General features: G+C 31.3%; 1 protein-coding gene across 1 annotated transcript; it reads left to right on the top strand.

The window, feature by feature from the left end:
• Positions 1-10329: 10329 nt before the first annotated feature.
• LOC125065566 lies at positions 10330-10932 on the top strand. The gene is made up of 2 exons (XM_047673250.1): positions 10330-10493; positions 10533-10932. Exons 1-2 carry the CDS (start codon positions 10336-10338, stop codon positions 10828-10830), a joined length of 456 nt encoding a protein of 151 aa, XP_047529206.1. The 5' UTR covers positions 10330-10335; the 3' UTR covers positions 10831-10932.
• The last annotated feature ends 1779 nt before the right edge of the window (positions 10933-12711 follow it).

Consider the following 12711-nt stretch of genomic DNA (forward strand, 5'->3'; position numbering starts at 1 on the left):
CGCTTCGTCAAAGTTGGATCGAAATATAATCAGGATCGTATACTTTTACTATTGAGCTAAGTTTAATTGTGAGGAATAGTCGAAGTCGGATCTAAGTAGAATCGGGATCGTCTCATTAGCGTACCGTTAGTAGAATTGATCCCCTGTGCGACTTACTCGTTGACACAATGCCAGAAATGTTCACGCAACTATCAACAACAACCGTACAAACTTTCAATAGAATCGGTACAATGATTTTGAATCGTAAATAATTCAAACGATGAAATTATTTTGACACGTATACAAGTAAATTTACCAGGAATATCTCCTACGTTGTGTACATGATAACTGTCAACAGACCCACCCACAGCTCCCATCCCCGTTAGCCTCAAGGCTGAATCCAATATCACAGTATTATTTATATCCAGTACTCTGATTGAGTTTGCAATTTTGCAATGAAAACCAACCTATCGGCTTTCGACGAGATAACGTAAAGTGTTTTAATTCAGTATCCGACTTCCTGTAGATTATATTTTAAATACAAAATGTCACCTGTCTCATAATTCGCGTGTTTTATCGTTGTTTAATCAGGCTTAACCAGTACGAAATGATAATGATTAAATTTAACTGTATGTATTTAAAATGAAAATTTTATGAGTGAATTGTATCGGAAATCAATATTTGATATGGATACATATATCCATATCAAATATTGATTTCCGATACAATTTTCATTTTAAATATTTAGACAGATATTAGATATTTAGACAGAATATTTAAACACAAATTTGATACCAATTCATAAATTGGTATCAAATTTGTGTTTAAATATTCCACTTCGGGACAAGTACCTCTTTTTTCCTATTAACATTTCAATATTACACTTTTCAAGTTTGATCTGCTGGATATCCAAATATCATATGTACACCAATAATCTGTGGTCAAAACCTTCACGATTTCCTAGATATAGCAAGAATAAAGACTATAGTGTAGCACAAATACCAAAACCAATGTTAAACAAAATTAAATATTTTAATAACACTTTAGTGAGAAACTAAACTAATGAAATAACAGTCAATAAATAATAATAATTACGATAATAAAAGCAATTTACAACGACGTTATGTTACAATCAATACCACGATCGTTGTCAAATGTGATTTGAATTTCGAAATTAATTCAGACGGCTACATACGGCCTTTTGACATTCACTTCAAAGATCCGCTACGCGAGGTGTTATCTGTAACGTACACGTTGTACCATCTATTTCCGCGCCGTCATAAATATATAACAGATAATATGTCATCGCGAAATCTTAGTTGTTATTAATTCTGAATTACAACAGAAATTATATGTACATATACTTACAGAGATACGGAGAGAGTGAGAGAGAAAGACATGGCGTACTCAGCCCCGTCTAAAGCACAACAAGCGCTCGGGAGCAAGCCGTGTTCTGGCGATCTCCCTTCCCCTCAATAAAGACTTAAACTATTTTCAAAGTTGCTTTGCCGATGGTCCATGATTCATGAATCATCGGCGAGTTGCTGAATAATATGCAGTGATTCTTTTCCTCTTGGATTATTCCCCTTATTTTGGTGTACTGGTTATTATAGACCAGTTTACATAGGCAATAAATTAATCTAATATTTACTTTATTTCTTAACATTTTTATATATTTATAATAACAAAGCGGACTGGCTAAAGGCCACCTTATAGAAGTGACCTCAACCGACCATAGAAAATCGCTCTGTAACAAAGAGTAACAATTAAAGAACCAAAGTGACTATGTGAAAAATCTGTTGTATCAAGGCTTCCATTGCCTTGGTATCAAATATGAGTTATTAGCGCTGATATATATATCCATCATTATGAAGTTTACAAGTTTAGAACTAAAACGTACACTTATAATTCTTAAGACGTACAAGTTCATTTAAAACCAGTATTAACAGCACACACCTGATTATTATTGAGTGGTTAACTTATTTAGATTATGCCAATGCTCACTAAATATTTTTTGCGTTTATAACATGAGTGAGCCAGTGTAACTAAAGGCACAACGAACATAAAACTTAGTTCCCTAGGCCAACAATCTTGATATTATAAGGAATGGTTAATATTTCTTACGGCGCCAATGTATATTGTGACGAATTACTGTTAGCCCCATTTTCTAATCCGCCAATTTATTTACATTTCTCGAAATTAATAATGTTTTTACATAAAATTTAAGCGAGATACAAAAGCCCGTTTGTACCGGGCAAATGGGTGGCCCATTTGATGATAAGCCGTCACCACCATTACCAATGCAACACCAATATTGTGAACCAAGATATTATGACTCTTGTGTCTGTAATTACACTGGCTCACTTACCCTTCAAGCCGGAACATCACAAAACTGCTGTTTGGCGGTAGAATATCTGATGGGTGGATGGTACCTACACACGCGGGCTTACACAAAACCCTACCACAAACTATTTCTTTATAGCTATATCTTTCCAAATGAATTTTAAAAGTATTTTATACTGGAATAAATAACATAAATAAATTAAAATCCTTCCAACTCGCGTGTGTTTGCAGACACAAGAAGGCAGTGCAAAGGCAGAACTGACGAACAACTATAACGGTTATAGTAAATCAATTTGAATGACAAATATAAACTCAATTAACGTATACAAATAACGAGACACGAGACACGGAACGTACGATTACAACAGCCGATGTTTAAACGAAAAATTCAATCTTCGAAACAATCTCACAAAAGATTGTCTGATCTCGTTCGAATGTCTAAATGTAATTTTTTCAAAAATTGCTACGGAAATGTTTGAAACACCTGCCGTGTAAATGCAGCTGTTAAAGGGTGAACGGAATTGGATTTAGAGATGGGAATCGAACAGCAAACCTCATTCTGTGTGGAGAATAATAGAGAACCCGGGAGCCTGTTGAGTTATTTTACTCCAATCGTACACGAAGAGCGTCAGAATGTCTATAGAAATATTTAATCGAATAATTTATATGTACATTTTTCATACATTATATATCGTAGATTTATACATTACAGAGATTTATATATTATTAAGAATATTGTACATATATATATATATATTTTAATCGAGGAGGCTCTTACGAGTATTACTTTATGGTTATTTTACAAGAGGAAAATGAAAAGTGAAAAAGAGAGAGATAGATTTTCTGAAAAATATTGGTTATAATAAAGTAAAATGTATCTAATGATGAGAGACTGTCATGCTTTATAGAATACTTCATTACGGGAAGTGAAGATAATGGCTTAAACCACTTAAATAAAAAAAAAACACGAACCTCCTAAATACGCGTGTTTGTGTAAAATACATAAAATTCACACACTTGGGTAGGTTCAAACTGGATCAAACCAGTTTACTCGTAAAGGTCACATAGGTATGTAAAACTATTAGTACGACTGAGTTTGAAAATTATTAACTTTGACGCTCTTACACTATAATGTGGGGAAATCCAGTAGATAGGCTCCGGTCGAGAGCTATCCTACATCTAGAATATTGACCCGTACCTGCAAACGAGTGCGAGCGTTTAATACCAACTACAATCACCAACACAAATGTTTACTATTACATAATATTAAATATACAATCATATGTACGTCCAGTTCTTACGTTTTATTTCGCAATGTTTGAAGACGAATGAAAAACGTACACAAATATTTTTGTATTTCGTATTTATTGTGTTCCTCCACTGTGTATCAAATATTAAGTGACGTCATGCGTTCTTATTTTAAGCAGACATTTTGTTTGAATATATATTAGTAGTAATTTGACTAGATTGAGAATAATATTGTAATTTTACTTGATTATTGATAAGATCAATCGATGTATTATAATAGTATACTAGAACATTTGTATGTAACTTTAAAATATAGATCTGTTCAATTACGAAGACCCGCGCCTCAACGATAAATTTATTTATTAGAGTGATGCACGAGTTAGATTTTTTTTATCAATTAATAATTACAATAAAACCAAACAATTACCTTAATCAAAATATACTTTATTCAAGTAGGCTTTTACAAGCACTTTAGAATCGTCATTTAACAAACTATTTTAAGTAAAGCTACCAATCGTAATTAAACTAACTATTTTAAAATAAAGCTACCATCGGTTCGGAATGTAGATTGTACCGAGAAGAACCGGCAAGAAACTCAGTAGTTACTCTTTTTCAATATCCAAAAATACAATCATGTTAGTTAAATACAATTATATTAACTCTGTATATATAATACTAACTTTGTATATTAATAATTGCAAAAAGACACTTCATATATTCATCAATAATTTAACAAGCGATAACAATTATACTATATCACAAAATTATATCGTACCTTAAATATTAGCACCTTGCTAGTCCAGGATCAAAGTGAATAGTTAAAAGTCGTAGTCCCAACTAAAGTGTACCGAGCGTGACTCACAATATTGAACAGAAAAGTCAAAGTACCCTCTTATTTAAATATCAATGTTATCAATACAATCAAAAAATAACTTAAATTAAAATATTATTATTACAGAATTGATTAAAACATACAATACATAGTGTAAGCCTTGTTTGTAATTGTCTTATTATTTATTTATTTCTTAATTAATCTGACACACGTATACAAGATATCTATGTTTGCAATGACTAATGTAAAAATAAAGACATTAAAAGAAATACAAATAATGTTATATATATTTTGTAAATTACATCGGTAATTTAAAGTGGAGGTACGCGCCATTATAATGAAAATGTCTCTATTTGGGAATTATTTATTTTGCCGCCTATTTGCCTAACTAACAGAGCAGATATTGACCAATGTCTAAATATCTTTGTAAGTTCATTTTAATTGAAATTCTTCGGATGGTTATATTTTTTTTTACGATCTTCTTATTAATTCGATATTTAGTAAAAATTATTATATATTGCAACAGATATTTAACATAACTCATAACATATTAGTTAAATCGAATATATTCATCGAATAGTATACGAAATTTTTAATAATTTTAAGCACTTTTGTTCCGACTTGTACTAATACTACATATAGCTTTTTGAATGTATGTGTGGTCGAACTTTCTATTCACCTATGTATACATAAAACGCGGAACAGATTTATTCGTTTGTTAAACATTTTGTGATTAAAAATGGACCGAGTATATTTATATTTCGAAAAACAACTTTCTGAATAACGAAATAAAACAATACTAGTGTAACAAGTTGTTTGAAAGATATATTTATTTGATATAAAATACTGAACTCTATACAATATGTAATATAGTACATATAATAATATTAATTAAAGATTAAACTTGTACCATTAAAAAATTTAAATAAAGATATATTTTCCTTAAGCGCTTCTAAATCAGGAAAAATACAATGATCTGGTTTAGTTTCGAAATTTAAATTCTAGTACCATTATACGGCAAAAAATCAGATGAAAGAAAAAAATGTGGAGTTGGAACTTTAAATGAAGCCGTCAAATCCCTCGTCAGTTCTTGCAAACATGATTCAATTTTATAGTAATACTAACTATAAATAATCAGTCCTTACATGTTCCAGTGCTAAGCGAAATTGTCACTTTTCTTCTTTTTAAGAAGAAGATTTTCCGCGCTACTTATGCACATATGGTAGAATTATGTCCGTTACTTGCAGGTCTTCTTTTTTTCTAAAATAGACGGTTAAATATACCGTCTGATGATAAGCAGTCGTAGTCCATAGATGTTGGCGCTGTAAGAAATATTCACAATTCCTTGCATCATAAATGCGTCACCAACGTTGGGATCTAATATGTTATGTATCTTATCCCTATATTAACACTGACTCATTCATATTTAAAACCGGAACACAACAATAACTAGGTATCCTTAGATAGCTAGAGAATATTTGATGAGTGGGTGATACTGGTGGTCTATCTCAATTAAATATTAAAGAAAGTAAAAAGTAATAATTCTTATTAACTGATGACCATCCAGCCGATTTACCAGTCCATCTATACATTATTATCATAATAAAAATAAATATGAGCCGAGATGACCCTGTGGTTAGAAAGCATGCATCTTAACCGATGACTGTGGATCTAAGCCCTGACAAGCACCACTGATTTAGCGTGCTTAATTTATATGACATATTTATAATTCATCTCGTGCTCGGCGGTGAAGGAAAATCATGAGGAAACCTACATGTGTCTAATTTCAACGTAATTCTGCCATATGTGTATCCACTAAGCCGCATTGGAGCAACGTGGTAAATTATGAGCTCCAAACCCTCTACTCAAAAGGAAGAGGAGGCCTAAGCCCAGAAGTGGAAAGTAACAGGGTGTTACTTTACATTTTTACTTAGAAAATAACTTATAATCTCGCGAAATTTATTATTTACAATTTTACTTTGTTATATACACTTGCACATTCTCAGTGAAATCACACTGTAATCTACATATATTGCACTATCGTCTTCTGAATTTAAATTATTCGCTCCCAATCGATCTAACGATTTCCAATATGAATACCTCGCCGTTACTCGGTGAACTACTCTGTTCAGATTCGCGTCTTCCAGCTCCATCAAATGCTTCCATAATTAATGTTTTACATTTGTTATTATGCCAAAGTTTATAGGCAAAGGTGTTATTCTATTCTGACATAAAAAGAAAATGATCGAAGCTCATTATAGGTTTTCATCGTTAGCAGTAATTTAACAAAATGGGGCAAAGAAGATATTTGGATTGATAATGGTAGTTTTTAATCTACCAGGTAATTAATATAAATCGTACCTCGCTCATAGCATTTTGATACGATTACTTGTGTTTTTTTTTTTAATTTAACCGTAGACTTTACTGATTTGAGGCTTGCAATGTTATTTTTATATACTTATCTTTCAACTTAAGTTAAGTGGTTTCATCAAAACGATTCAGTCGACATCTTGCCGAGCCTAAAAATGTTGCATGCTTTCTTCCTTACTTAGTATATCTTCGTCGTTATAAAGTTGTTAATTTTTTACATGGCAATATATTCAGTTTCATTAAAATAAGGTATGTTATTTTTTTATAAATTGTCAAAGGCGGTTATATAATTACTTATATACTTACTTTTAAGTTGTAATTTATTATAAACGTCTCTTGTTAATTCAACTTTTATGTCAACCAAATTATTATTTTTCTTTTATTATTTTCTACCTGATTGTTTCACAAATTGCACAGTTATAATACATATACGTTTATTAAGTAAAATGAGGTACGGTCGATAGTTAATAATACATCCCTCCATAATGGTCAATGCGGCAGATTCCCAGCCACCCACAGCCACGGCGCATACCGCGGTAACCAGCATGCGACCGCGGCATGTCTCTATATTAATGCCAAAACGACAGCAAATTATATTAACATTAAACTGTATTGTATAAATAACCTAACATCACTAAATACTATTATTTATTTTTTTCATAACCTGCTTTGCGTAGGAGTATTTTCGCGCAATATGTAATCTGAGAACCAAAGTTTCTTTAGGAAACGGATTTGAAGAAATTAAAATATTTTCGAGTAGTCACCTACCAATATATTCTTAATAATAATGCACAAACTAATCTAGTACAAGGAACATTAATACTAGGAAAAAGCATAAAAAGTAGCCTTCATTGGAGTTTAAGCTTTTTTCAAACCAAATTTAGTCAAATTCGATTCAGCGACTTGGCTATGAAAGAGCCACAGATAGACAGACAGAGTTACTTTTATATTTATAATGTATATACAATTGTTGAAAGAAAGTACCACTGAGTTTCTTTCACCGGTTCTTCTTAGGTCTGATTTGAGTCTTTCCGAACCGCTGTTTTTTTTTTCGAAAGTATAATTTTGCAAAGACTTATATTCTATTCCAACTATAAGAGGAGAAAAGCCAAATAAGCAATATTTGACAGCAAATTGGTCGCGATATCATTGGTCAAGAGCATCATTAATATGTATATGATATCCACTATGGATTTGCGAAAAATTGCGTTTTGAACGTCGACAAAACTGTTATCGGAAGTAAAATTAAAGTGGATATGAGTAGTTAAGAATGAAAGTGTTGTTTTATAAAGATATATTAATCACAAACTCTTAGTAATGCTCAATACTGCTGAGTCACAAAATCGCATGAAATACGTAAATCTAAAGTTTGTTTATCTTTATTCCTACTTCGATTGGAACACATACATTAAAACTGCGTAACCTTTAAAAATGTATGCAACGGACGAAATTATTATAATTAAATATTAATTGATAATTTATAAATTAAAAATAAAATGTATCTCTAAACTGACCTATTTCCTTTGCGAATAAAGGAAGAAAGAAAATCTCTCTATATTTTGTTTTTCGTTTCTTCTTTAGAACCGCTGTATTAAAACGTTTAATCCTATACTAAAAAATAAATTAATTTGCATTCGAAATTCAAATATTGATAATTTACAAGAACTAATAACAAATTCGTCGTAAAATAAATGTTATCAAATAAAAATAATAAATTATAATGAAATATATCGTGATAAACAATGATGAGGATTTGGCTAAAACTCGTAATCCTTAAAGGCGTTGTAGATTATTTATTTCTGTAATTATGATGCTTAAAACAAATACCTAATTAACAGGAAATATTATTTATAAGCCACTGGATGCGGGTAGGATGACCCGCCCTTTCGAAATCCTTGAGGGATTCCTTTGTCAAGAAGTGGGTGTCTTCCGGCTATGATAAAGAGTATTATTATTATTTAAGGCTGATAAACAGACTCACAAAATCTAGCAATCTTATTTCTGAAATGCTGTTCATAACCATGTTAACAAACTAGCGATAGCTTGCGGTTATACCCGCGTTAAAATTGTGTAAGAGTTAATTATAAAACCTAATAATATCACGGGAAGTAAGACTGTTAATTACTTATTACAAATTCATAATATAGTATAACACTAAGGGATGATCTTTCAATCTCCAATCTAACGAACACATTTGATATTTTGACGGAATAATTATGTCAATATAAGTTAATTGACGTAAAATAATTGTTCCTGAAACAAATAAGGGCAGAGTCAAATATGTTGTATATATTTGTAAAATATGTTTATGCTGGAGGTAGGATAAAATAAAAATAATGAGTATATGTTATTTGATATGCCAAAAATTGACTAGCACGAATATAATTATACAAAATACATTGAACAAACAATATATTTTTTTTTTTTTGTATTCATTTGAAATACGTAAGTAGATTGGCAAATGATTACCACCGCTCATAGACATAGCACTGTAAGAAATATTAACCATTTCTTATAGCCTTAGGAACAACCCCTCTTGTGCCTGTAGTTGCATTGGTTCATGGTACAAACCGAAACACAGTAATACCTACCGAGCAGGTGTTCGTGTAGGAACTTGCACAAAAGCCTTACTATCCAGTTTAAAAAAACAAGTTAAATTAATATTAATTAATGTATGCTGCATTATTTTAAAAGTCGACACTCAGCTTACTTTAGGTTTTATTTGATGAACTTACTCTTCATGCAGGGTATCAATTCTAAAGAGTGACCTTCATCATTATAGCCGAATGATCAACAGTTTTAATGAGCATCCCCTCAATATATGTCTTTAATATATGGAAATGCAATATCAATAACACTAAATTAATTAAATAATATACTTTGTTATGTGTGTGTGCGTCGATGTTTGTGGATGCGTGTGTAATTGTTTTTACAATTATTTTTACTATTTTTTTTAACCTATTTTAAGCATGTTGTGTTTTTTGTATTTATTCAAGATTCGTATTCTGACATAAAATATATCTTTCATACGTTTAATAGCGTTTCAACAATCATATATTTTATCAGATACACACATCATATTCATACAATATAATATTAACTAGCGATTTTGAATAAATAATAGATCCTTAAACACAAACAAAGAAATACTTACTACAAAACTACATGTTACAAATAGTTAAACAATAATTTATTTACAAACATTATTCACACCAATGAGAGCTCACCACATAATTACTGAAATTATAAACCTTATTATACCAACCAAGCAAATCGATCATACGTTAATCCTAAGAATATTATCTTAAATAGGAATTAACAGCAATCAATGTTATCTAGGCATAACAACGATTATAACTCACCCCTGATAACGTAAAGTATAAAAACTACAATATTTTCTTTCTACAGTACAGTTGTTGGAAAACTAAACCAAAAGGTACATAAGTCTACAAAAATATAGTTTTAATAATTGTTTTATTAAAAAATCAACAAGTTTGTTTTTGTTGTTGTTTAGTATTTTAATAATTTTTAATGTGTATTAAATTATTTTATTCCAGCTAAATATGAAATTCTTACTCATCTCTGCTGCTCTCGTGGCTGTGGCCTTCGCCAGCCCAGTCCTCGTCAAGCCAGAACTCACTGGCCCATCTCCCATTGTCAACGACGACTCATACGAAGGCATCTTCGTTGATCCCGCTATCATCGGACAGGAATCAATCAGTGTTGGACCCGCCATCGTTGAAGGAGAAGAAGGAGTCGTTGTTGGCCCTGAATTTGTTGACGAAGCAGTGAACGCCCCTGTCTCCCCCGTTGTTCAAATCATCCTGAACATCAACTCCCAAACTCATGTTATCGACGTGCCCGTTAACCCAGTGGAGGAAATCCCCCCCACCCCAGTGATCATCGCCGAAGAAGCTGAAGAATCTGATGTTGTTCCCGAGCCCGTCCTCATCGGCAACCCACAACTCCCCGTCGTCCCCGCCCCCGTACAAATCGGAAACCCTGAACTCCCCGTCGTTCCCTCCCCCGTCATCATCATGCCCGATCAACTCAACTAAATTTGTAAAGTAAGATTCAGTTGTTTGTGGACGCTGGTGCTGTAAATAAATGTCAAATACGTTTTGTAATTGTGTATTTATTATAATTATTTTATAAAAATATAATCTTTTTCTTTAATCCTTTTTTTATTACAAAAATAATTAATATTTTTCTTATCATAAATACCGATAAACTTGATAAAAGGAATTAGTGTAACATAGATTTCGATTAACACGGAATTGAGAGATACACATATCTCATTTCAGTCATTATTTGTACATTGTTCGACGTATTGCAACATTACTTTAAAAATCAAAAGTCAATCTAGATAAATTGTTAAGGCGTAAACAACACATACATGCAAATAATATCATTTGAATAACAATATTTTTTTTTTAATTTGTGAGACATTCTCTTTGAATTAGTTGAGTATTAACGTCTAATTTCTTGTAATTGAAAAAAAAAATAAACAGACTTCGATAGTACCATAACAGACGTTAGCGCCAATAGCGCCCAAAAATCGCTCAGACGCACTCCATTGGGTGTCTAACTGTAACTAAAATGTTTTTGTGTATTATAAAATTGACTGAATATGTGCACTGTTATATTTCACTTTATTTAGCAACTTAAAAATATATTATAATATAACTTATTAAAAATATATTATAATTAAATAGGAAATAAGGAATTTTACAACAATCTTCTGGCACCGACTTCAAACAGTTTTATAGTTTAAATCAGTTAAATAAAAAATAAAAGGTAATTGTATCTATTATTTACTACTCATATTAGTGCATTTGAAGGCTTAACATTACTACTAAAGTGAAGTTAATTTTTGTGACAAGTGTAGTTGTCAGCTCTTAGTAGAGTGATGACATATGAAAGCATTTCATTTGTAATTTAGATAAGTTAAATCACTCAAAAATTCATCATAATAATCCGTCGTTACTTACAATGCCAAGACATGCTACTAAAGGCCACACATGTATGATTCTTAATAAAATATTATAATAACATTGAAAACACTGGCCTACATATAACATATATTATAATTTGTATAATAAATTATTGTTGGAGAAAATAAAATATGAATGTATTATGATTATTTCGAAATATCCTATGCAGACTTTTTATTTACTTCTTACTTCTAATACGTAACGTCAAAAACATAATAAATAAGTGTTTTTATTGTTATTGGATTAAACTTTGTTACATTCGTTAATTATACGTAACTATATCCAATCCAGGCAATCCTAAGAGCCTGCCTTAAAATCTCTGGTCTGGCCTCTACGGACAATATCCTCTAAATTAATTAAGTTTTTGACGACTTAGGTTCGAATAGGTTAAAAACTTAGGATGATGGAGTAATCGGATTCAAAATCAATGAATCAAAATCCTTCGTTTGCACTACGTCTGCCTTCTGATTCCGAACTTTTGTCAGATTTAGGCTTGTGTAATCAATAACATTTGTAGAGCCGAGATGTCCCAGTAACTGAAAGACATGATTCTTAACCGAAGATTACGGAATTAAACTGAGCCAACACCACTTAATCCTATAAAAGAACAAAGTTCCTATAAGTTCACTTTAGTATCAATCTTCATGGACGTCTATATGTCATGTGATTTATAATTTGCTTAGTACATAGGTACCCGGAATAAAATACAAATTGCATACAATATAAGGAAACTAATTTTCATCGTTATTCCAAAGGTATTTACGCTCTATATTCGGCGATACTCACACTATCTTTATCGAATATCTAACAGACACATTAATCATTCAAAATTATCAAAAAAAATTATCCGTCAGTCTTTACTCATCAAAAATCTGCTTACCTCGAAATCGTTTATGTTTAGTAATTATTTAATCATACTGTTTCTTAGAATAACGAAAAGGAAAA

Source organism: Vanessa atalanta, chromosome 1, assembly GCF_905147765.1.
Source record: "Vanessa atalanta chromosome 1, ilVanAtal1.2, whole genome shotgun sequence".
Lineage (NCBI taxonomy): Eukaryota > Metazoa > Arthropoda > Insecta > Lepidoptera > Nymphalidae > Vanessa > Vanessa atalanta.

Excerpts from the sequence above, each read along its gene's own strand:
- LOC125065566 (XM_047673250.1), top strand. The coding sequence starts at position 10,336 with ATGAAATTCTTACTCATCTCTGCTGCTCTCGTGGCTGTGGCCTTCGCC. Across the intron at positions 10,494-10,532 it reads ATCGGACAGGAATCAATCAG|TGTTGGCCCTGAATTTGTTG; the intron begins TGTTGGACCCGC and ends AGAAGGAGTCGT.